Below are 21,308 nucleotides of genomic sequence, written 5' to 3' on the forward strand. Positions count from 1 at the left end.
GCTGATGGTGGCGGTGTTGATGGTGACGATGATGGTAGCGGTGTTGTTGGTGGTGTTGATGGTGGCGGTGTTGTTGGGGTGGTGTTGATGGTGACGCTGATGGTGGCGGTGTTGATGGTGACGCTGATGGTGTTGATGGTGATGGTGTTTATGGTGATGGTGGTGTTGATGGTGACAATGATGGTAGCGGTGTTGTTGGTGGTGTTGATGGTGACGCTGATGTGGTGGTGTTGATGGTGATGCTGTTGATGGTGACGCTGATGGTGGCGGTGTTGTTGGTGACGATGATGGTGGCGGTGTTGTTGGTGGTGTTGATGGTGGCGATGATGGTGGCGGTGTTGTTGGTGACGATGATGGTGGCGGTGTTGTTGGTGGTGTTGATGGTGACGATGATGGTGGCGGTGTTGTTGGTGACGATGATGGTGGCGGTGTTGTTGGTGGTGTTGATGGTGGCGGTGTTGTTGGTGGTGTTGATGGTGACGATGATGGTGGCGGTGTTGTTGGTGACGATGATGGTGGCGTGTTGTTGGTGGTGTTGATGGTGGCGGTGTTGTTGGGGTGGTGTTGATGGTGATGATGATGGTAGCGATGTTGTTGGTGGTGTTGATGGTGACAATGATGGTGGCGGTGTTGATGGTTGTGTTGATGGTGACGATGATGGTGGCGGTGTTGTTGGCGGTGTTGATGGTGATGCTGACGTAGACGATGATGGTGTCCACTTTGTTCCCCAGGCCCAGCAGGTGGAGCTGGTGGACTATGAGGGCGTGGTGGAGAGGGTGGTGGGCGCTCTGGGCGACTCCGCCGAGGGAGAGGAGCTACGGCATCTCGTGCTCTTCCGGAGGACGACGTCACGGTAAGCCTGCCCCAAAGGTAAAGATCCCCCGTGTAGCCTTCGCAGACTGTTGGGGCAAGTGCTGTTAGCGAGTAGCAACACCTATGACGGCCGGCACGGCACACGAAGGAAGTGGGTGGCCAGCACCACGCCCGGGCGACTTTGTTTCCCAGGGTGGCGATGGTTACACACCGCACCAAGTATTCATTTGAGGCTGGGTCGACATAGAGGAGGCCCAAGACCGGTTCACACGATCGTCACTGGTCTTGGCCGTGAGCGAGACTCGAACTCAGGTCGCAGGGTTCGTTGCATAGTGCTCTAACCGCTTTGCCACCGTTCCCCCATAGCCTGCCCCACACACACATATAGCTGCATCAGCAGCATCATCATCATCAGCAGCAGCAATGTCATCAGCATTATTAGCATCATCAGCAGCAGCATCATCATCAGCATCATCACCAGAATCACCATCACCATTATCAGGCAGCAGCAGTATTATCAGCAGCATAATCAGTATCGGCAGCATCAGCATCTCATTATCAGCATCATCAGTATCATCATCATCAGCATCAGCAGCAATGTCATCAGCATTATTAGCATCTCATCATCAGCATCGGCAGCACCAGCAGCATCAGCATCACCACGTCAGATTCATTGACAACACAATTGACATCTAAACGAGCATCATCATCAGCAGCAATGACACCAGATTCGCCCAACACATCGAGGCCAGCGAAGCCGGTGAGAGGGAATCGCTTCGCAACTCACCTCGCGACCGACCGGCGATGGTGACCGACCGGGAGGGTCGCCCCTTACAGGCGGAGCTTCGTGCGTACCGGCTCGACCGCCTGTCATGCAGAGAGGCGTCGTAGCGCCGTCGTTCTTGAAGACGTTGTTACTCGTCGCAGAGAACCGCAGCGACACGACCGCCGCACTTTACGCTAGCTGGCGCCAAACCGTGCCGCACGCACTCTCACGTGGCCTCGTGGGGAGGCTCGGTACGTCGCACCGACCTCAAGACGAACCGATGAAGTTACTTTACGTTCTTTGGGTCTTTCGGTAAAGTCACGTAGATAGGTTCAAAGGAAATAGCAGGAAACTACGACGTTTCGATCGCAACACAAGCGGTCGTCATCAGGAGGAAAACAGAGGGGGAAAGCTGCTGAGGCAGGCTGTTTTAAAGGTTTAAAATGGGTGTAGCCCAAGGGTCATAAACGGAGTGATTTAATGTGAGAAATGACTTTACTTTATTTTAGGACGTGTACGTTATCGGAACGGCGTCGGAAGAAAATCTTGATGACGTTTCACGTGTCTCATCGGAGCGGGGGGGGGAAGGGTTAAGAGGAGCTCGCTGACTGTGAGTCCCCGTTCCCCCACCCCCCCACCACCACCCACCCCACGACCCCCCCACCACCCCCCACCACCCCCCCCACCACCCCCCCACCACCCCCCCCACCACCACCTCCCCACCACCCACCCAACCACCCCCACACCACCCACCCCAACACCCACCCCACCACCACCCACCCCACCACCCCCACCACCCCCCACCACCACCCCTTGTCGCCACGCAGCCCGCGACGGAGCCCCGGGAGCGGAGGACGCTGCGCTCCGCCGTCCCGGAGCTGGACGGCGCCGACGCCACCAGCCTCCTCGTGCGCGAGGTGAGGCCACAAGCGCCGCGGCGGCGGCGGCGGAGACGCCAACGTCGGCATCGTCAGCAGTGCTACCGGCTGATGCTACCGGCTGATGCTACCAGATGATACTACCAGCTGATGGCAGTGCTACCGGCTGATACTTCCAGTTGATACTACCAGGTGGTGGCAGTGCTACTAACTGATGGTACCAGCTGCTGCTACCAGCTGATATTACCAGCTGATGGCAGTGCTACTAGCTGATGCTACCAGCTGACACTAAACGCTGATTCTACCATTTGATAGCAGTGCTTCGCGGTCGGTGGGCCATCGGCCGCTGCATGGTGTACCAGACTCTTTGTAGACATTTAACCAGTTCAGTAGAACATGTAAGACATAACTATTTAATGGGGCTTAGAAGCGACTTGGCTATCACAAATGATATTCTCAACAAAGTGGCTCATTGTCGTGTGGAATTATAGCAGCCAAATACTCTGAGCTCACGTTGATTATAAATGTGGAGGGAAACACTGGAAGACCCGGAGAAAAATCCATGCCACCACGGGGAGAGAGACACGCAAACTCCAAATATACAGCAGCAGGCGTCAGGGTCGGGATCGAACCCACGACCTCCTGCATACATGGCGAGGTAGTTAACATCTCCTAGCCACCGTGATGACGAGGAGAGAGAGACGCAGACTCCAACTATACAGCAGCAGGCGTCAGGGTCGGGATCGAACCCACGACCTCCTGTGTACCAGGCGAGGGAGTTAACAGCTCATCACCGTGGCGCACGGTGGCTGCCTGTGCTCCCAAACGGTCGCTGTCTTTCTCTCTTTCTCTCTCTTTCCGCCTGTCACAATCTGGCCTCCATCCGCTTTCGCAGTGCATCAAGACCTACAACTCGGACTGGCACGTCATCAAGTACAAGTACGAGCCCTACTCGGGGGACGTGCATCGTCTGCCCAGGTAGGCCGCAGGCTCCTCCCTCCACTCCTCACGGCGTCGCGTCGTGGAGACACCCTCGTTACTCAGGGCTTTGATTTCAATGGCGGATCTCGCGTTTGAGATTTCGTGATGGGGGCTCGCGTAACATTTTACAATCGGGTTTTGCGTTTCGTTTTAAGGCCGGGTCTCGGTTTCAAATTTCTCGTTGCGTCTCCTGTTTTGGTTTTAAAGGCCGGGTCTCACGTTCAGATTTCTCGATGGGTCTCCTGTTTTGGTTTTAAGGCCGGGTCTCGCGGTCAGATTTCTCGATGGATCTCATGTTTTGGTTTTAAGGCCGGGTCTCGTGTTCAAATTTCTCGATGGGTCTCATGTTTTAAGGCCGGGTCTCGCGTTCAGATTTCTCGATGGGTCTCGCGTTTTTGTTTTAAGGCCGGGTCTCGCGTTCAGATTTCTCGATGGGTCTCGTGTTTTGGTTTTAAGGCCGGGTCTCGTGTTCAAATTTCCTCGATGGGTCTCATGTTTTAAGGCCGGGTCTCGCGTTCAGACTTCTCGATGGGTCTCGCGTTTTTGTTTTAACGCCAAGCCTCGCGGCGTTTAGATTTCATGATAGTATGTCACGTTTCAGTTTCAACGCCGGGTGTCGTGTTGTTTAGATTTCGCGATAGCGTCTCGCAGTTTTGGTTTCAACGCCGCGACGATCATACTGTTGTTCTGTAAACAGAAAGGACCTGCAGACGGACCGGCTCGTGAGTCACCAGTTCGAGATCGATGAGGTCACAGAGAACGACGAGGTGAGATGCCCTTGGCGGAGCGATGGCCACTTTGCCCAATTGAATCCTCCGCATTTCTTTTTTCGCAACCGATTTAGTTTTCTTCTGCTCCCGTTTAAAAATAAATAAATAAAAGTTGGCTCTCTTTGTTAACCAAATTCATTCTTGCTCACACATTACATAATTGGGATGGGCAATAAAAAAAAAACAAATGGCAGTATCGCCACAGCCCTTCCCTACTGGCAGGCTTATGCATGCCCAATTGCAGGCCACTGCCGCGCATTACTTATCCATCATGGGGGACAGCTGCCACTGGGGGTCACCTAGGTCACAGCGCCGTGTACACACAGCAGCGGCGTGATGCGAGACGTGGAATCGGCGTGCAGAGAGTGGCTGGGAAAACAACACAACTTCTAAAACTATAAAAACAAAACTAGACTTGTTTATTTTACCAGGTAAGGCCCACTGAGGTGCTGTATAGCTCTTCTTCAGAAGCCACGTGACCATCACAAATGATTGCTCAACATTTGGCTTATCATCGTTTGGAAATTTATAGCAGCCAAATACTCTAAGTGCACGTAGATTCTAAATGTGGAGGGGAAAAAGCGGAGGACCCAGAGAAAAATCCACGTGGCCACGGGGAGAGGGACACGCAAACTACAAATATACAGGCATCATGGTCGGGATTAAACCGTGACCTCCTAAAACCAGGCGTTTAGAGCATCTGGCTGCTATAAACTTCTACGTGATGATAAGCCACTTCGTTAAGCTATCATGTGATGGCTAGGAAGCTTCTGATAATAAAGAGATATATACAGTAGCTCAGTGGGCCGTACCTGGTAAAATAAAATAAAAAATATTTTTTTTAGTTTAGGCTTGCATACACATCACTGGTCCATACACAGGCGCCCATGGACTCACGTTGATAGAGTTGTGGTGAAACCGGCTTCACAGGTAAAGTCAGTTGGTGGTCTCTGCCCAATCGCCAATGGCTGCACGGAAAAAAAACCCATCAATTAAATTTGGTTTTGCACTTCATTTCGCTGAATTTCAGCTCTTGAGAATTAAATTAGCATCAATTGTTTGACCGGGATTTCAATGTTGGTGGGAAAGTACGCCCACTGCTGTGTAAAGGATAAAAATGCCACTTTTGAACGATTTTTGTTTGTCATTCCACGTCGCGGCTGTTCTTTGACAGAATGGCCCCACACAGCTTCGTGAGATTCCAAATTCCTCATCGCATGACACGATGCGAACCACATCATTGTAGAAATTCCCTGTGCGTGCATGACCTCTGTGCGTGTCGTCCACCGTTCCGTGTCTGTGTGTGACCTCTGCGCGTGTCCGCCCAGGCTTCCCTGTCCGTGCGTGACCTCTGTGCGTGTCGTCCACCGTTCCGTGTCCATGTGTGACTTCTGTGCGTGTCGTCCACCGTTCCGTATCCGTGCGTGACCTCTGTGCGTGTCACCCAGGATTCCGTGTCTGTGCGTGACCTCTGTGCGTGTCGTCCACCGTTCCGTGTGCGTGCGTGACCTCTGTGCGTGTCGCCCAGGCTTCCGTGTCTGTGCGTGACCTCTGCGCGCGTAGTCCACCGTTCCGTGTCCGTGCGTGACCTCTGTGCGTGTCGCCCAGGATTCCGTGTCTGTGCGTGACCTCTGTGCGTGTCGCCCAGGATTCCGTATCCATGCGTGACCTCTGCGCGTGTCGCCCGGATTCCGTGTCTGTGCGTGACCTCTGCGCGTGTCGCCCAGGCTTCCGTGTCTGTGCGTGACCTCTGCGCGTGTCGCCCAGGATTCCGTGTCCAGTGGCCTCGCTGAGAAGTGGCGTCACCAAGCAGGGCTGGCCTCTACAAAGGCAACTTCACGAGCACGAGCAGCGTGACCATGAGGTGAGCGATGCGCTCGGGGGCCTGTGCCCAGATTGGAATCCTCACCGCACAGCAGGTAGCATTGCTATCCACCGGCTGCGCTGCGATCAGCTGATCGCATTGCTCTCAGCTAGTAGTATCAGTTGGTACTATTGCTATCAGCTGATCGCATTGCTATCAGCTAGTAGTATCAGCTGGTACTATTGCTATCAGCTGGTAGCACTGCTCTCCATTGGTAGCACTGCTATCAGCAAGTGGCACGAGCAGGCAATTGCAGGGCTGCTCTTTTGTCCCCACCGTCCGTTTTGTCCCCACGCAGACGTTCAAGCGGAGGTTCTTCCACCTGAGCCAGCAGCCGGACGGGTCGTACGCGCTCAACTTCTACAAGGACGACAAGAACCTGGCCGAGGCCAAGGGCTCCATCTTCCTGGACGCGTGCCTGGGCGTCGTGCCGGTAGGACCCCCGGTGGGCGCGGGGCGGTGGGGGGGGGCAGGGTCCGGCTGCAGGCAGGACGACGGGCTTGAAGGTTGGCGAGTGTGTTACACACGGCGCTGCGTGGACCTAGGTGACCCCCCACTGTCAGCTGTCTCCGTGAGCGGCAAGTAGTACGCAGCGGCGGCCTGCAAGGGGGCGTAAGCCTGCCACTAGTGGGGGGCGATGCTTCCATTTGTTTTTGCCTTTCCTAATTGCTTAGTTTGCTTAGTTTGCGAGGATTTTTTTGACTAAATTCGGCAAAAAACTGAAACTAAACAATTAATTATTACTATTTTGGTTTAAAGCTTTCGTGACTGCAGGGATTCATCTTCTTGGTTATTTCGGTAAAGTCACGTAGAAGGGAAATAATCAAATAATACAAATATAAAACAATAGAATTCTCACGACGTTTCGACTGCAACACAAGCAATCATCATCAGGTGTGAAAAACACAACAAAATTATTTCCCTTTTACGTGACTTTACTGAAAGAACCAAGAAGATAAATGTATTATTATTTGACCAGTAAGGTCCACTGAGCTGTACAGCCCTGTTTGAGAAGTGACCTGGTCACAAATGATCGCTCAACGAAGTGGCTTCTCGCTTGGAAATTTCTCGCAGCCAAATACTCTGACAAACGTGACGTCGATTCTAAATCTGGAGGGGAAAAACTGGAGGACCCGGAGGAGAAAAATCCACGCGGCCACGAGGAGGGACAGAAAGAACAACGGGCGTCAGGGTCGGGTTCGAACCCACGACCTCCTGCATCGCAGGCAAGGTCGCTAACATCTCCTTGCCACCGTGATGATGATGAGCGAGAGACGCAAACCCCAATTAAACAGCAGGCCTTAGGGTCGGCTTCGAACCCACGACCTCCTGCGTACCAGCCGAGGCTACTAACATCTCCTAGCCACTGCGGCAAACGTGAACCAAGCCTCCGCCAGCGCGCGTCCTGAACGCCCCGCTGCCGTCGTCATCGCGGCCCACGGCGTCCGCCGCTAGAACCTTAACCTTCTGCTCCCCCCCCCACCCACCACCCCCCCCCACCCCCGGCGCGTCCCCGCCTGACGCCGTCGCTTTGCCGCCGCGGTTGTCGGCAGAACGCGAGGCTGCGGCGGCACGCGTTCGAGCTCAAGATGATGGACCGCAGCAGCGTGGTGCTGGCGGCGGGAGAGCGATGCCGAGGTGGACGAGTGGAGGGCCCTGCTCCACAAGGTGCTGCAGGGCCAGTTCGAGGCGGCCATGCAGGACAACAAGGCCCAGGAGGCGGACAGAAGGAGTCGAGGTGCGTGGACGTCCCGAGTCCTCTCTTGTTCTTTGCCGGCAGAGAGACGCTCTGTCCGTCTGTTGTCCGGAGGGCCTCATCGGTGTCGGGGACTGCCTAATGTCTAGAGAGCCCAACGGAGACTAGGACTGTCTGTCTGTTGTCTAGAAACCCCATCAGTGTCTGGGACTGTCCTGTCTATTGTTAGAGATCCTATCAGAGACCTCATCAGAGACCACTCTGTCTATTGTTAGAGACCTCATCAGTGTCTGGGACTGTCTGTCTGTTGTTTAGAGACTCCATCAGAGACCGGTCTGTCAGTCTGTTGTCTAGAGACCCCATCAGAGACCCCATCAGAGACCACTCTCTTTGTCTATTGTCTAGAGACCCCATCAGAGACCGCTTTGTCAGTCTATTGTTTAGAGACCCCATCAGAGACCGGTTGTGATTCGTACATCTGTTTGCATGAAGGCTCCATGCCGTACGGATGGGATGTCAAAGCAAAGTGGGTTTAACGAGTTCAGGGATATTGCTGAAAGGATGTTGCAAGATGCTCAGAAACACGACCATAGAACGCTACATCAGTGTACACAAGCAAAGTGGGAGTGCATGAATCATTGTGTGTTGTGGTCATTGTATTGTCGATAGTGGTGGTTGTCCTAATTAAACATGATCTGGCGTGGTACTGACGATACCGCCCCCTCGTGTGCCATGTAGGCCTTAATAGGCGCCCGCTAGCAGCACTCGCTCCAACAGTCTGTACGGCTACACGGGGGATATTCGCCTTTTGTCTGGTGGTCTCAATGATGAGAGTGGTGGTGATAGTCCTAATAGTGGTGGTTATGATGGCGTTGGTGATGCTGGTTGTAGTGATAATACTGGTTGTTTTGTTAATGGCTGTATTTATGGTGGTGTTGATGAGCGTGGTAGAGGGGATGGTGGTGGTGGTGGTGATGTCTTAGCGATTTGTCCACCGTGTGCTCTTGTGCAGATGACAGCGATTGCCCTGATGCAGCGGAGTCGTGCGAGAGCTCCGATATTCAGCTGCAGCTCGTCACGGTGAGTCTCGCGTACTGACCAGACTCACGCTGAGTCTCGGCGTGAGTCTCGGGGTGAGTCTCAGGGTGAGTGTCAGGGTGAGTGTCAGGGTGAGTCTCAGGGTGAGTGTCAGGGTGAGTCTCGCTTACAGACGAAACTCACGCTGAGTCTCAGGGTGAGTGTCAGGGTGAGTCTCAGGGTGAGTCTCACTGCCGGTCACGGTATAGAGCTGCTACGGTGACCATTCTTATTCTATCACCGGCCGCTTGTCGATGTTTAACACGCACCAGACTCGGCTCTCCACCGGTCATTCCCGGTTGCCACTAACCGTTAAGTTAGGCCCGCTGCCGCTCCGGTCGTCTGCCAGGGCCATTCTCCCCCGGCGGCAAAGTGGTGCACCTCCCGAGAGCTCCGCCTAGACCGGGGCGGTTTCTGCGCGGCGAGATGCCGAGTAGGCCGGCGGAATGGGGGGATCACGTCGGGGGTGCGATGTCTCCTGCGCGCAGGATGCCAAGACGCACGAGGAGACGACGAGGGTGAGCAGGAAGGAGGGCCGGCTGAACGTGTTCGTGCTCACCCCCGAGATGCAGGTAGTCCCAAACGATCGTTTCACTCCGTGCGCAGCGATCGCTCGCCGGGTTCGTGTCGGTGACGTTTTGTTCAGCTGTTTACGGGTATTGCCATGCTCTAGGCCTCGGCAAGGTAAGGTAATTGTACCCTTTTTACCGGGTAAAAGGGTAAAGGTAAAGGTGTCGACATGCCAAGGGGTAAGGGTAAAGGGTAGGGTAAAAGGTAGGCTCGTTGCTTTTTACCTTTTACCTTACCTGCTAAAGGGTAAAAGGTAGGGTAGAGTGATTGTATTGTGGTAAGGTAAAAGGTAGGGTAAAGGTAGGCTCGTTGTTTTTACACTTTTACCTTACCTTGCCGAGGCCTACCGTGCTCTGAGGAATTTGGCGGGATGTTGACTACCTCTCCTGCCGTGCAGGAGGTCGTGGGTTCGAGCCCGACCCTGACCGCTGCTGTTATATTGGTGTTCTCTCTCTTTCCCCGTGGTTGTGTGGATTTTTCTCCGGGTCCCTCTGGTTTTTCCCCTCCACGTTTGGAGATATATGGGCTTCGATTATCTTGACCGCGATACACTTCCCACGATGCAAGCCACTTTGTTGAGCTATTATTTGTGGCCAAGTCGCATCTGAATACGAGCTATACAGCTCAGTCGTCTTTACCTTTTAAAATCCTTTATATTAAGTTCACTTGCTTGCTTGCTTGCGCGCTTACGACCGTGCAAAATCTTCGGTCGTTTTTAACCCACTTCCCGTGATCCAATCGAGCTGACATTTTGCACACAGACTCGTTGTGCGTGACAATTTATTTTGTGAAATTTTTTTTCCATAACTTTACACTTTTTAGGATTTTTTTATATTTAATTACCAATTGCTTAATGGTGGCAGGCAATCATCTGACCCATAGGTAGCAGCCATCTCAAGCCAGAGGACGAGAGGATTCTAGCCGCCACGCATATAAAGGATTTATAGTGAAAAACTTTGTTTTTACGGGTTAATTTTTTATTTTACAAGGTCGCATTCATTACACACAAAGTGCTTGCCACAAATGAACCACAATACGCTTGCTGACCTCGTCAAGGAGCACTCACCATCACGCTAAATCCGGTCATCCTCACAGCAGCGGCTTCTGGCTAGCCATCGCACGAAAGACGGCAACTGCATCGCGCGCTTTCAGACGCGCTTCCGCGGCCGTCTGGAACGCTCTTCCTTCCGATATTAGGAAGCCACTGGAACTATGCACTTTTAAATGATCTAAATTGAAAACGAATTCCTTCAGAACCGCTATTTGGGTGTCAGTTTGTTGTCCATTCCTCTACACCTCCGGTGCGAAACACGTTGAACATTACCGGTAAAAAATAAAAACGGTTCAGTCTTCTTGGTTCTTTCGGTAAAGTAACGTAGAATGGAAATAATAAAATAATAAAAATAAAACATAATAAAATAAGCCACTTATTTTATAATGTTTTATTTTTATTTTTTTATTATCTCCATTCTACCTGACTTTACCGAAAGAACCAAGAAGATGAATCCCTGCAGTCACAAAAGCTTTAAATCGAAATTTAACGGTTCAGTCGTTGAGCTTCTGTGCCGAGCGGGGTTGCTTGTTGGCTTGCGCTGCTCTTTAGTGCCTCCCCTGTGACCTCGCTTCACCGGCGCTGCCCCCCCGCCCCCCCCGCCCCCCCCCCACCCCCCCTACCCCCCCCACCCCCCCCCCACCCCTCCATCCTGCCCGCAGAGGATGAGCCCCATGGTGGGCGAGGCGGAGCGGGAAGCGAGGCCGCCGCGGGAGAAGAGAGCGACGCGGCTCCTCGTCTCCTGCCTGGGCTTCAACCTCGCCGTGCAGGCCTGCTTCTCCGACAGCGGAGGCGTCAAGAGCAACGTACGGATCACCCCACATAACAAAAAACAACAACAACAACAACAAAAAACACATCAAAAAGAAAGTTGTATATGTAAATTTTTTTTAAATGAAAAATAAAAAAATTGCGCCATTGGCAAGATCACCGTGAGAGGGACCCAGCGACGGGGAGAGTTGCGTTTCTAACCCCGCGGGCCGCCCCCCCTACGGCTTTACACGCTGCGGAGGGCGATAACCAGCACAGCGGGATACTGCATGCGCCGGCTTCATCGTCAACATTTGCCGAATTTAGTAAAAAAAAAAATAACTCCTGAATTATGTATTTGGGAAGGAAAAAAATGACAGCATTGCCCCCCCCGCCTACTGGCAGGCTTATGTCCACTTGCAGGCCACCGCTGTTTATGACTTGTCGTTCATGATGCATGGGCAGATAGTGCCCCCGTAGGTGTCCACTGTGCATTTCGTCATTTGCTTCCACTTTCCTCGGCCTTTGCATCAATATGGCTGAAGTAGTGGCCACATCTTTCTGGCACCAACCTGTCATGTCGTCGTCAAGCCATTCTCCGTTAGGTCTTCCTCTCTTTCCGGTTCCTTACATTTTGTCCGAACAACAACAACAACAAACACACTTTTATTTTTTCTGTTGTTGTCCACCCTACAAATAGTGCCAGTTTCCTTCTCATCACCGCTTGCATCATCAGGTTGTCTTCTATGTGCGACCGAAACGTCGTGGTTATTTTAATTTTATTGTAATATTTTTATTCTACGTGACTTTACCGGAAGAACCAAAGAATATGAATTCCTGCAGTCACGAACGTTTTAAGTCAAAACTTTTTCTAACTTCTTCGTTGGTCACTCATTGGCTAGTTGAGTACAGGATGAGGTAAAACTAAAACGAATAGAAATAATGTTATTTTACCAGGTAAGACCCACTGAGCTATGTAGCTCTTTTTCAGAAGCGACCTGGCCACAAATGATAGCTCAACGAAGTGGCTTATCACGTGGAAATGTACGTCGATTCTAAATGTGGAGGGCAAAACCGGAGGATCCGGAGAAAAAATCCGCACGCCCCACGGGCAGAGATAGAGAAAGAAAACACCCCATCTCCAAACATACAGCAGGCGTCAGGGTCGGGATCGAACCCACGCCCTCCTGCGTACGGAGCGAGGTAGTTAACATCTCGCTTCCACCCCTCAGGTGGAGCCGTTCTTCATCACGCTGGCCCTGTACGACCTTCGCACGGCGAGGAAGATCTCGGCCGACTTCCACGCCGACCTCAACCCCCCGGCCGTGCGTGAGCTGCTGGGCGGCTGCGCGTCGCCCGCGGTGCAGGCCAACGGCGACGTGGCGACGGCCGCCGGCGGCCAAGCCCGGCGGCCCGGGGAGCCTGCCCCGCCTAGCCTGCCCACCGAGGCGCTGCTGTACCCCACTCAGGCGAGTGTGGGCTCGCGGGGGGAGCGCCGGTGATATGTGTAATGTGTGTGTGTGTGTGTAACGTGTTTTTGTGTATGAGTGAGTGTGTGTGTCTGTTGTGGGGAGCGGTAGTGTAGCGGCTAGCGCGCTGTGCTACGCTATGAACCCGGCGACCCGAGTTCGATTCCCGCTCACGGCCAACACCAGTGACGATTATCTGAACCGGTCCTGGGCCTCCCCTAGGTCGACTCAGCCTCAAATGAGTACCTGGTGCGGTGTGTAAACATCGCCACTAGGGAGACAAAGGCGGTCGGGCGTGGTGCTGGCCACCCACCCCCTCGTGTACCATTGCGGCCTTCATAGGTGCTCGCTAACAGCACTTGCCCCTACAGTCTGTTTAGGCTATATGGGGGATCATTGTTGTGGGAAGCGGTAGTGCAGTGGCTAGCACGCTGCGCTACGAACCCGGAGACCCGAGTTCAATTCCCGCTCACGGCCAACACCGGTGACGATTATCTGAAAAGCTCTTGGGCCTCCGATACGATGCCTCGGCCTCAAATGAGTACCTGGTGCGGTGTGTAAACACGTTATCGATAGGTGGAGACTAACCCAGCGAGCCACTGGAGTGAATCGGTGAGGGCTGGATCGTGACCGACCCTGACCAGTTCACTCTTGACCTCTGTTGGGTATGGCCATCGCCACTGGGGAGACAAAGGCGGTTTGTGCGTGGTGCTGGCCACCCACCCGCCCCTTCGTGTCCCGTGCAAAGCCTTCATAGGTTCTCACTAACAATACTTGCCCCAACGGTCTGCTAAGCCTATACGGGGGATATTTGTCTTTGTATATGTCTGTGTGTGTAATATGTGTGTGTGTAACGTGTGTGTGTAATGTGTGAGTGCAATATGTGTGTAATGTGTGTGAAATGTGTGAGTGTGATGTGTGTGTGTGTAACGTGTGTATGTGTAGTGTGTGTGTAACGTGCGTGTGTATGTAACGTGTGTTTGTGTAACGCGTGTGTGTGTAACGTGTGTGTGTGTGTAACGTGTGTGTGTGTAATGTGCGCGTGTGTAACGTGTGTGTGTGTAGAGTGTGTGTAACGTGTGTGTGTGTAGAGTGTGTGTAACGTGCGTGTGTATGTAACGTGTGTTTGTGTAACGCGCGTGTGTGTGACGTGTGTGTGTGTGTAACGTGTGTGTGTGTAATGTGCGCGTGTGTAACGTGTGTGTGTGTAGAGTGTGTGTAACGTGCGTGTGTATGTAACGTGTGTTTGTGTAACGCGCGTGTGTGTGACGTGTGTGTGTGTACGTGTGTGTGTGTAACGTGTGTGTATGTAACGTGTGTGTATGTAACGTGTGTGTGTGTAACGTCTGTGTGTGTAAGGTCTGTGTGTGTAACGTGTGTGTAACGTGTGTGTGTGTAACGTGTGTGTGTGTGACGTGCGCGTGTGTGTAACGTGTGTGTGTGTGTGTAATGTGTGCGCATGTGTGTGCGTGCGCTGCAGGCCGTGTTCACGGTGTGCGACCCACACCCGGACGTGCTGCTGCTCGTGCGCGTGGAGAAGGTGCTGCAGGGCAGCGTGGCGCAGTGCACCGAGCCTTACCTCCGTGCCGACGACACGGGCAAGGTGGTGACCCCCCCCCCACCGCTCCCCACCCCGACCCTGCCGGGCACGCTGCGCCATCTCTCAAACACTTTTTTTTATTTTGCCGTCGACCGATACTGGCGCGTCGTCGTCGGACAACCGCACGCGTTTCGCTCGCACTGTGAGGTCAAACCAAACCGGGCGAATTCTGGACGGCAAGTGTGGTGTGCTGTGTTTGTGTGTGCTGTGTGTGCTGTGTGTGCTGTGTGTGCTGTGTGTGCTGTGTGTGTGGTGTGTGTGTTGTGTGTGTGTGTGCTGTGTGTGAGCTGTGTGTGCTGTGTGTATGCTGTGTGAGCTGTGTGTGTGCTGTGTGTGTTTGCTGTGTGTGCTGTGTGTGTGAGCTGTGTGTGCTGTGTGTGTGAGCTGTGTAAGCTGTGTGAGCTGTGTGTGTGTGCTGTGCGTGCTGTGTGTGTTTGCTGTGTGTGTGTGCTGTGTGTGTGTGCTGTGTGTGAGCTGTGTGCGTGCTGTGTGTGTGTGCTGTGTGCGTGCTGTGTGAGTTTGCTATATGGGCCAGGTTACTTCTGAAAAAGAGCTACATGGCTCAGTGGGGCCTTAGCTGGTAACATAAACAATCGTTGCACCATCCTCTCCCTCTCACCCCCACTCCCTGCCCGTCCAGGTTGCCCAGAAGTTGGTGAAGCAAATGCGGCAGTACTGTGGCCGTATGGGCCAGTATCACATGCCGTTCAGCTGGGCGTTCAGGTGCGCTCACACGCACACGCACTCGTACCATCCTCATAACCGTCATCGTCATCATCGTCATAATTGTCATCATCAAGACGGTCACCGCATCACACGCTTTCAGGTGCGCTCACGAGCACACGCACTCGTACCATCGTCATAACCGCCATCGTCATCATCGTCGTCATAATTGTGAGACTAGGCCAGGGGTCGGCAACCAAAATAACAAGAAGAGCCATTTCTTTCCAATTCGGTACAAAATTCAGTATTTCAAGAGCCGCAATGCATCTGAGTACATACTGTACATACGTACATATCGTCAAGAAGCAGCCCGTAAAGAGCCGCATGCGGCTCCGGAGCCGTAGGTTGCCGACCCCTGGCCTAGGCTCTAAGGAATGGGAGACTAGGCTCTAAGGAAAGCTGTCTCGGGTGTGGACCAATCAACTTCAAGGACAGTGCATATCATTATCAGAGTTATGTTTTTTGTTTGCATTATGACTGCAGGTATTGTGGTCTATGCAAACATGACTCCTCGTAAAAAAGGTGTCAGGTTTGTTGCCAGATAGAAGGGTAAAAAAAACAATTATCGTCATAATTGTCATCATCAAGACGGTCACCGCATTGCACGCTTTCAGGTGCGCTTCTGCGGCCGTCTGGAATGCTCTTCCCCCTGATATTAGGAAACCATTGGGAGCTATGCACGTTTAAATTATCTGTATTGAAAACTAATTTCTTTAGAGCGTTTTTTTAATTATCGTTTGTTGTCCTTCTTCCGCACCTCCGACTAGCACGCTTGGCTACGCACGGCGCGAAAAAAGTTCGACACGCACACATCACCGTCGTCGTCGCACCCTCGCGTCACTGTGCCGGGCACCGCTCGCGTGCGCTCCTGCACCCACCCACCCCCTCCGTCTCCCCCTCCTCGTCCCCCCCCTCCTGCCACCCTCCCCGCGCGCGCCGCAGGCCTCTCTTCCGCGACGTCAACGGGGCGCTGGACAAGGGCGCCTCCTTCTCCCCGCTCTTCCGCCAGGACGCAGGCAGGACGTCGAGCGACGACTGGCTCCGTGCGCTCGTCGACGTGCACAAGTACGCGCCGCGGAGGGGCGCGCGGCGGGGCGACGCTCACCGGCACAGAGCTGCCGACTGCTTAGTTGACCGTTGGGTATTTGTGCGAGTCTATGGGTCTCTACGCTAGTCTATGAGTCTCCACGTGAGTCTATGAGTCTCTATGTGAGTCTACCAGTCTCCACGTGAGTCTATGAGTCTCCACGTGAGTCTATGAGTCTCCACGTGAGTCTACGAGTCTTCGCGTGAGTCTTTGAGTCTCCACGTGAGTCTATGAGTCTCTACGTGAGTCTATGAGTCTCCACGTGAGTCTATGGGTCTCCACGTGAGTCTATGAGTCTCCACGTGAGTCTCTGAGTCTCTACGTGAGTCTATGAGTCTCTATGTGAGTCTACCAGTCTCCACGTGAGTCTATGAGTCTCCACGTGAGTCTATGAGTCTCCACGTGAGTCTATGAGTCTCCACGTGAGTCTGAGTCTCCACGTGGGTTCGATCCCGACCCTGATGCCTGTTGGATATTTGGAGTTTGCGTGTCTCTTTCGCCGTGGTCCTGTGGATTTTTCTCTGGGTCCCTACAATTTTTCCTACATGCGTTCAGAGTATTTGGCTGCTATAAATGTCCCCATCACAAGCAACTTCGTTGGGCTATAATTTGTGGCCATGTCACTTCTAAAAATTAACCCGTAAAAACAAAGTTTTTCACTATAAATCCTTTATATGCGTGGCGGCTAGAGTCCTCTCGTCCTCTGGCTTGAGATGGCTGCCACCTATGGGTCAGATAATTGCCTGCCACCATTAAGCAAATGGTAATTAAATATAAAAAAAAATTCCTAAAAAGTGTAAAATTTTTGAATTTTTTTTTCAAGAAAATAAATTGTCACGCACAACGAGTCTGTGTGCAAAATGTCAGCTCGATTGGATCACGGGAAGTGGGTTAAAAAACGACCGAAAGATTTGCACAGTCGTAAGCGCGCAAGCAAGCAAGCAAGTTAACTTAATATAAAGGATTTAAAAAAGAGCTGCATAGCTCAGTGGGGCCGTACCTGGTAAAATAAAAAAAACAGTTTAGTAAAAAAAATAGGTATAGAATGTTTCCCCCCAAAATCGCGAAAAGGGAATTCCCTGTTGTTTTCCAACGAAGGTGAAAAGCGCGGATGCCTTGGCTCCGTCCGTCTCTCACAAACGGGTGAAGGAGCGACGCTCGCAATAAAGAGCGGAGCGTGGGTGGATGATGAATACATGCGGCGGGGTGGCACAGTGGGCAGCACGGGTAGTGCATCCGCCCGTCATCTTAGTCAGTCTACATCATGGCACCAGGGCTTGTCCCAGGACCCCCTCCTACCAGCAGCGAGCTTTTGACACTCCACGTGGCCTCGAAGTGCACCTAGCCTGGCACAGGTGCTGCTGTGATGTAGGGGGTGAGGGGCGACTGTTTGTGTTGTTGTGCACACTTTAGCGTCCTCGGCTTATGTCATGTTTGTGATGTGATTGCATATCGGTGTTGCGTCTAAGTACGTATGTGCGCACACGGTGAATGTGCCGAGAGAGTTAGCGCGCTGCGCTACGAACCCGGCGACCCGAGTTCGATTCCCGCTCACTGCCACCACCAACACCAGTGACGATTATCTGAACCGGTCCTGGGCCTCGCCTAGGTCGACTCAGCCTCAAATGAGTACTTGGTGCGATGTGTAAACATCGGCACTAGGGAGACAAAGGCGGCCGGGCGTGGTGCTGGCCATCCACCCCCCTCGTGTGTCGTGCCGGCCTTCATCGGTACTTCGCTAACAGCACTTGCCCCAACAGTCTGTTAAAGCTATACGGGGGATCTTTGTCGTTGCTCTGCGTGTGTTGTCTGCAGGTCAGAAAAAATGTCGAAACTTCAAACGATTCCAGGCAGCATCAAAATTACTGTGGAGACTCTGCCGGCAGAACAGCCCAGTAAGACCTGCGTTCAAATGCATTCATATCACACTTGTTTAAGTTTTATTTGGTTTCGTTACACGGAGGGTCCCGATTTGCCAGTTTCCCGGATATTTTAAACGGAGACGTACGTACGTATGTTGACCTCTTCTTGGTTATTTCGGTAAAGTCACGTAGAAGGGAAATAATAGACGTTTCCGACAGACCTGTTCTTCACCTGAGGACGGCTGCTTGCGTTGTGGCCGAAACGTCTATTATTTCCCTTCTACGTGACTTTACCGAAAGAACCAAGAAGATGAATCCCTGCAGTCACGAATCTTTAAATCAAAATTTATGTTGAACCCCTTTCGCACCGTACGTAGCCAACCGTACTATGTGTGTTGAATTTCTTTCACATCGTACATAGCCACCCGTGCTATGTTGAACTTCTTTCGCACCGTACGTAGTCAACCATGCTATGCATGTTGAATTATTTCGCACCGTACATCTCCCTAGTGGCGATGTATACACACCGCACCACGTACTTATTTGAGGCTGAGTCGACCTCGGGGAGGCCCAGAACCGGTTCAGATATTTGTCACCAATGTTGGTCGTGGGCGGGAAATCGAACGCGGATGGCCGGGTTCGTAGCGCAGCGGCACGCTAACCGCTACTGCACTACCGCTCCCCCAACACCCCCCCTAGTCTAACAGTGAAAGACAGCGCGAGACATCTGGGAGCAAGGGGCGCTGGAAGACGTTTAGGTACAGGTGCAAGTAGGCGCTGTGTTTTGGATAAAGTTGATAATGAAGAGGGTGAGTGGAGGTGAGCGGGTTGACGGTGTTCCAGAAACGTGGAGCAGCAGCAACGTGGACAATCCGAATATACACCACCAGCCGCAGATGCCGAGTTTGTACGGATAGTCGGTGGCAAGATGTTAACGCTGTCGCCTGGTGTACAGGAGGTCGTGGGTTCGATCTCGACCCAAACGCCTGCTGCTGTATATTTGGAGTTTGTGTGTCTCTCTCTCTTATCATCATTACGGTGGCTGAGAGATGTTAACTCTCTCGCCTGGTGTGCAGGAGGTCGTGGGTTCGATCTCGACCCAAACGCCTGCTGCTGTATATTTGGAGTTTGCGTTCTGTCCCCGTGGCCGCGAGGGGTTTCTCTCCGGGTCCTCCGGTTTTTACCCTCCACATTTAGAATCAATGTGCATTCAGAGTATTTGTCTGCTGTAAATGTCCACGCGATAAGCCACTTCATTGAGCTATAATTTGTGGTCAGGTCGCTTTTGAAAAAGAGCTCAGTGGGCCTTAGTTAGTAAAATAAAACAGTTGAGTTTTAGTTTAGATCACGATGATGTAGATGACGACGGACAACAACAACAACGATGCCACGGCCCGATGTCTGGTTCCTCAGACATGCTGACACCAGGGTTGTCGCCCGTCATGGCCGGGTGGCGTCTCCCGGAGACCGGCCACAAACAGCGGCAGCAACGGCGGCATCGGGAAGCGGCCGTGCGTGCGGGAGGTGGACGACTTCCCGGCGGAGACAGCGCGGCACGCTCACCCCTACTCGGAGTACGCCAACCGTCTCTACGTGTACCCGCAGCGACTCAGTACGACGCGCAGAAGATCTTTCCCAAGGTGAGTCCCCGCCGACTCGTCCGGAGCGGGCCTGCGGAGGCTGCGTCGCCGCACGGAACCCAGGCACCTCCTCCTCCGCGCGTTAGGCAGCCCGCGCCGCCTGCAATGTCAAGATCTCGCTCGCCCTCTTTCAAGATCATCCACGAGCTCCACTCTGCTACCTCTCCCCTCCTCTCTCATCTCGCTCTAACTCCACTGCACACACTCTCCTACCTCGCCCCTCTTGATGGCGCTCACGGGATGGAGGGGGCAGGCTCACGGGAAGCCAGGGGGGGGGGCTCATGGGATGGGGGAAGGAGGGGTGCTTGCCAGAGGTCGCAAACGGGTTTTGATTCCTTACCCGTACCCGTACCCGGCCGCACCAGGGTCGCAAACGGGTACCCGTACCCGTACCCTGCCGCGTACGGTTTACCTGTACCCTACTCGATACCCGGGGGTACGGGTAGCCGGGTATCGGGTAGGGTACGGGTATCGGGTACCCGATTGCGACTTCTGGTGCTCGCGGGATTGTCGCTCTGCCGCTGTCTAACCCCGTGACGGTGCGACGTGCAGGCGAGGAACATCGCCATTCACGTGGAGTTCCGGGACTCGGACGAAGAAGGGACACTGCCGCTCAAGGTGCGATCGTCCCCCCCACACCCTCCCACCGCCCACCCCCATCACTCGCGACCCGGGTGGCGTCACCGCATTCACGCACAGCGGTGGTGACCGCGGGCAGCGCGACGCAACCCCAAACCCGAGAGAACAGCAGCAAAACACTCTTAAACGAGTGGTGTTGATTCTAAATGTGGAGAGAAAAACCGGAGGGACCCGGAGATAAATCCACGCGACCGCGGGGAGAGAGAGAGACACCGCAAACTTCAAATATACAGCAGCAGGCGTCAGGGTCGGGATCGAACCCACGACCTCCTGCGTACCAGGCGAGGGAGTTAACATCTCCTGGCCACCGTGGCGTCTGTGTTTGCGGCGCAGTGCATCTACGGCAAGGCAGGGCAGCCGGCGTTCATCAGCAGCGCCAACACGGCCGTCCTGCACCACCAGCAGTGCCCCGACTTCTGTGACGAGGTCAGTGCCGTCACGCTTGTTACACAGCCGTCGGCCAGGGGGGGGTGGCGGGGGGGCGGGTGGGGGGGGAGGGTGGCGGGGGGGGGGAGCGGGGGGGTGGCGGGGGGGGTGCGGGGGGGGGGGTGGCGGGAGGAGGGTGGCGGGGGGGGGGTGGCGGGGGGGGCTGCCTATTTTGCCTTCTTTCGACCTCCACTATGCTGCTCAATGTCTCCTCTGTCAGCTGCTCTCACGATGCGTCCTGACGTAAAATAGTCGCTCGCTAACTTCACCCGCGGTGCGCCGGGCGTCGTCTCCCTGTGCCCAGGTGAAGCTGGAGCTGCCGGTTCACCTGCACGGCAAGCATCACCTGCTTTTCACCTTCTCGCACATCAGCTGCGACCTGGGCAAGCGCAGGGACACGGCCGAGGCGGAGGGTGAGAACGCTCGCCCCTCCTCCTCCTCCAGTGCTGTGTGTTAGCATGCCGTGTGTCAGTGCTGTGTTAGCATGCCGTGTGTCAGTGCTGTGTGTTAGCATGCCGTGTGTCAGTGCTGTGCGTTAGCATGCCGTGTGTCAGTGCTGTGTGTTAGCACGCCGTGTGTCAGTGCTGTGTGTTAGCATGCCGTGTGTCAGTGCTGTGTGTTAGCATGCCGTGTGCCAGTGCTGTGG

At 53.7% G+C, this 21,308-nt stretch overlaps 1 protein-coding gene across 1 annotated transcript; it reads left to right on the forward strand.

Moving 5' to 3' along the window:
• Nucleotides 1–1,531: 1,531 nt before the first annotated feature.
• Nucleotides 1,532–21,075, forward strand: LOC133361430 (dedicator of cytokinesis protein 9-like; the record flags this gene model as incomplete). Its single annotated transcript, XM_061580348.1, has 18 exons — nt 1,532–1,573; nt 2,407–2,496; nt 3,353–3,435; nt 4,136–4,205; nt 6,371–6,517; nt 7,699–7,810; nt 8,781–8,848; nt 9,334–9,417; nt 11,129–11,272; nt 12,449–12,685; nt 14,166–14,288; nt 14,926–15,008; nt 15,951–16,073; nt 17,911–17,990; nt 19,371–19,531; nt 20,150–20,215; nt 20,570–20,662; nt 20,967–21,075. Coding segments are annotated over exons 1-18 (1,915 nt in total), but the record flags the coding sequence as incomplete, so codon positions are not given.
• Between the last annotated feature and the right edge of the window lie 233 nt (nt 21,076–21,308).

The sequence above is a fragment of the Lethenteron reissneri genome, unplaced genomic scaffold (genome assembly GCF_015708825.2).
Source record: "Lethenteron reissneri isolate LAM-NWPU_2019-01 unplaced genomic scaffold, ASM1570882v1 scaffold_1054, whole genome shotgun sequence".
NCBI classification, from domain to species: Eukaryota; Metazoa; Chordata; class Hyperoartia; order Petromyzontiformes; family Petromyzontidae; genus Lethenteron; species Lethenteron reissneri.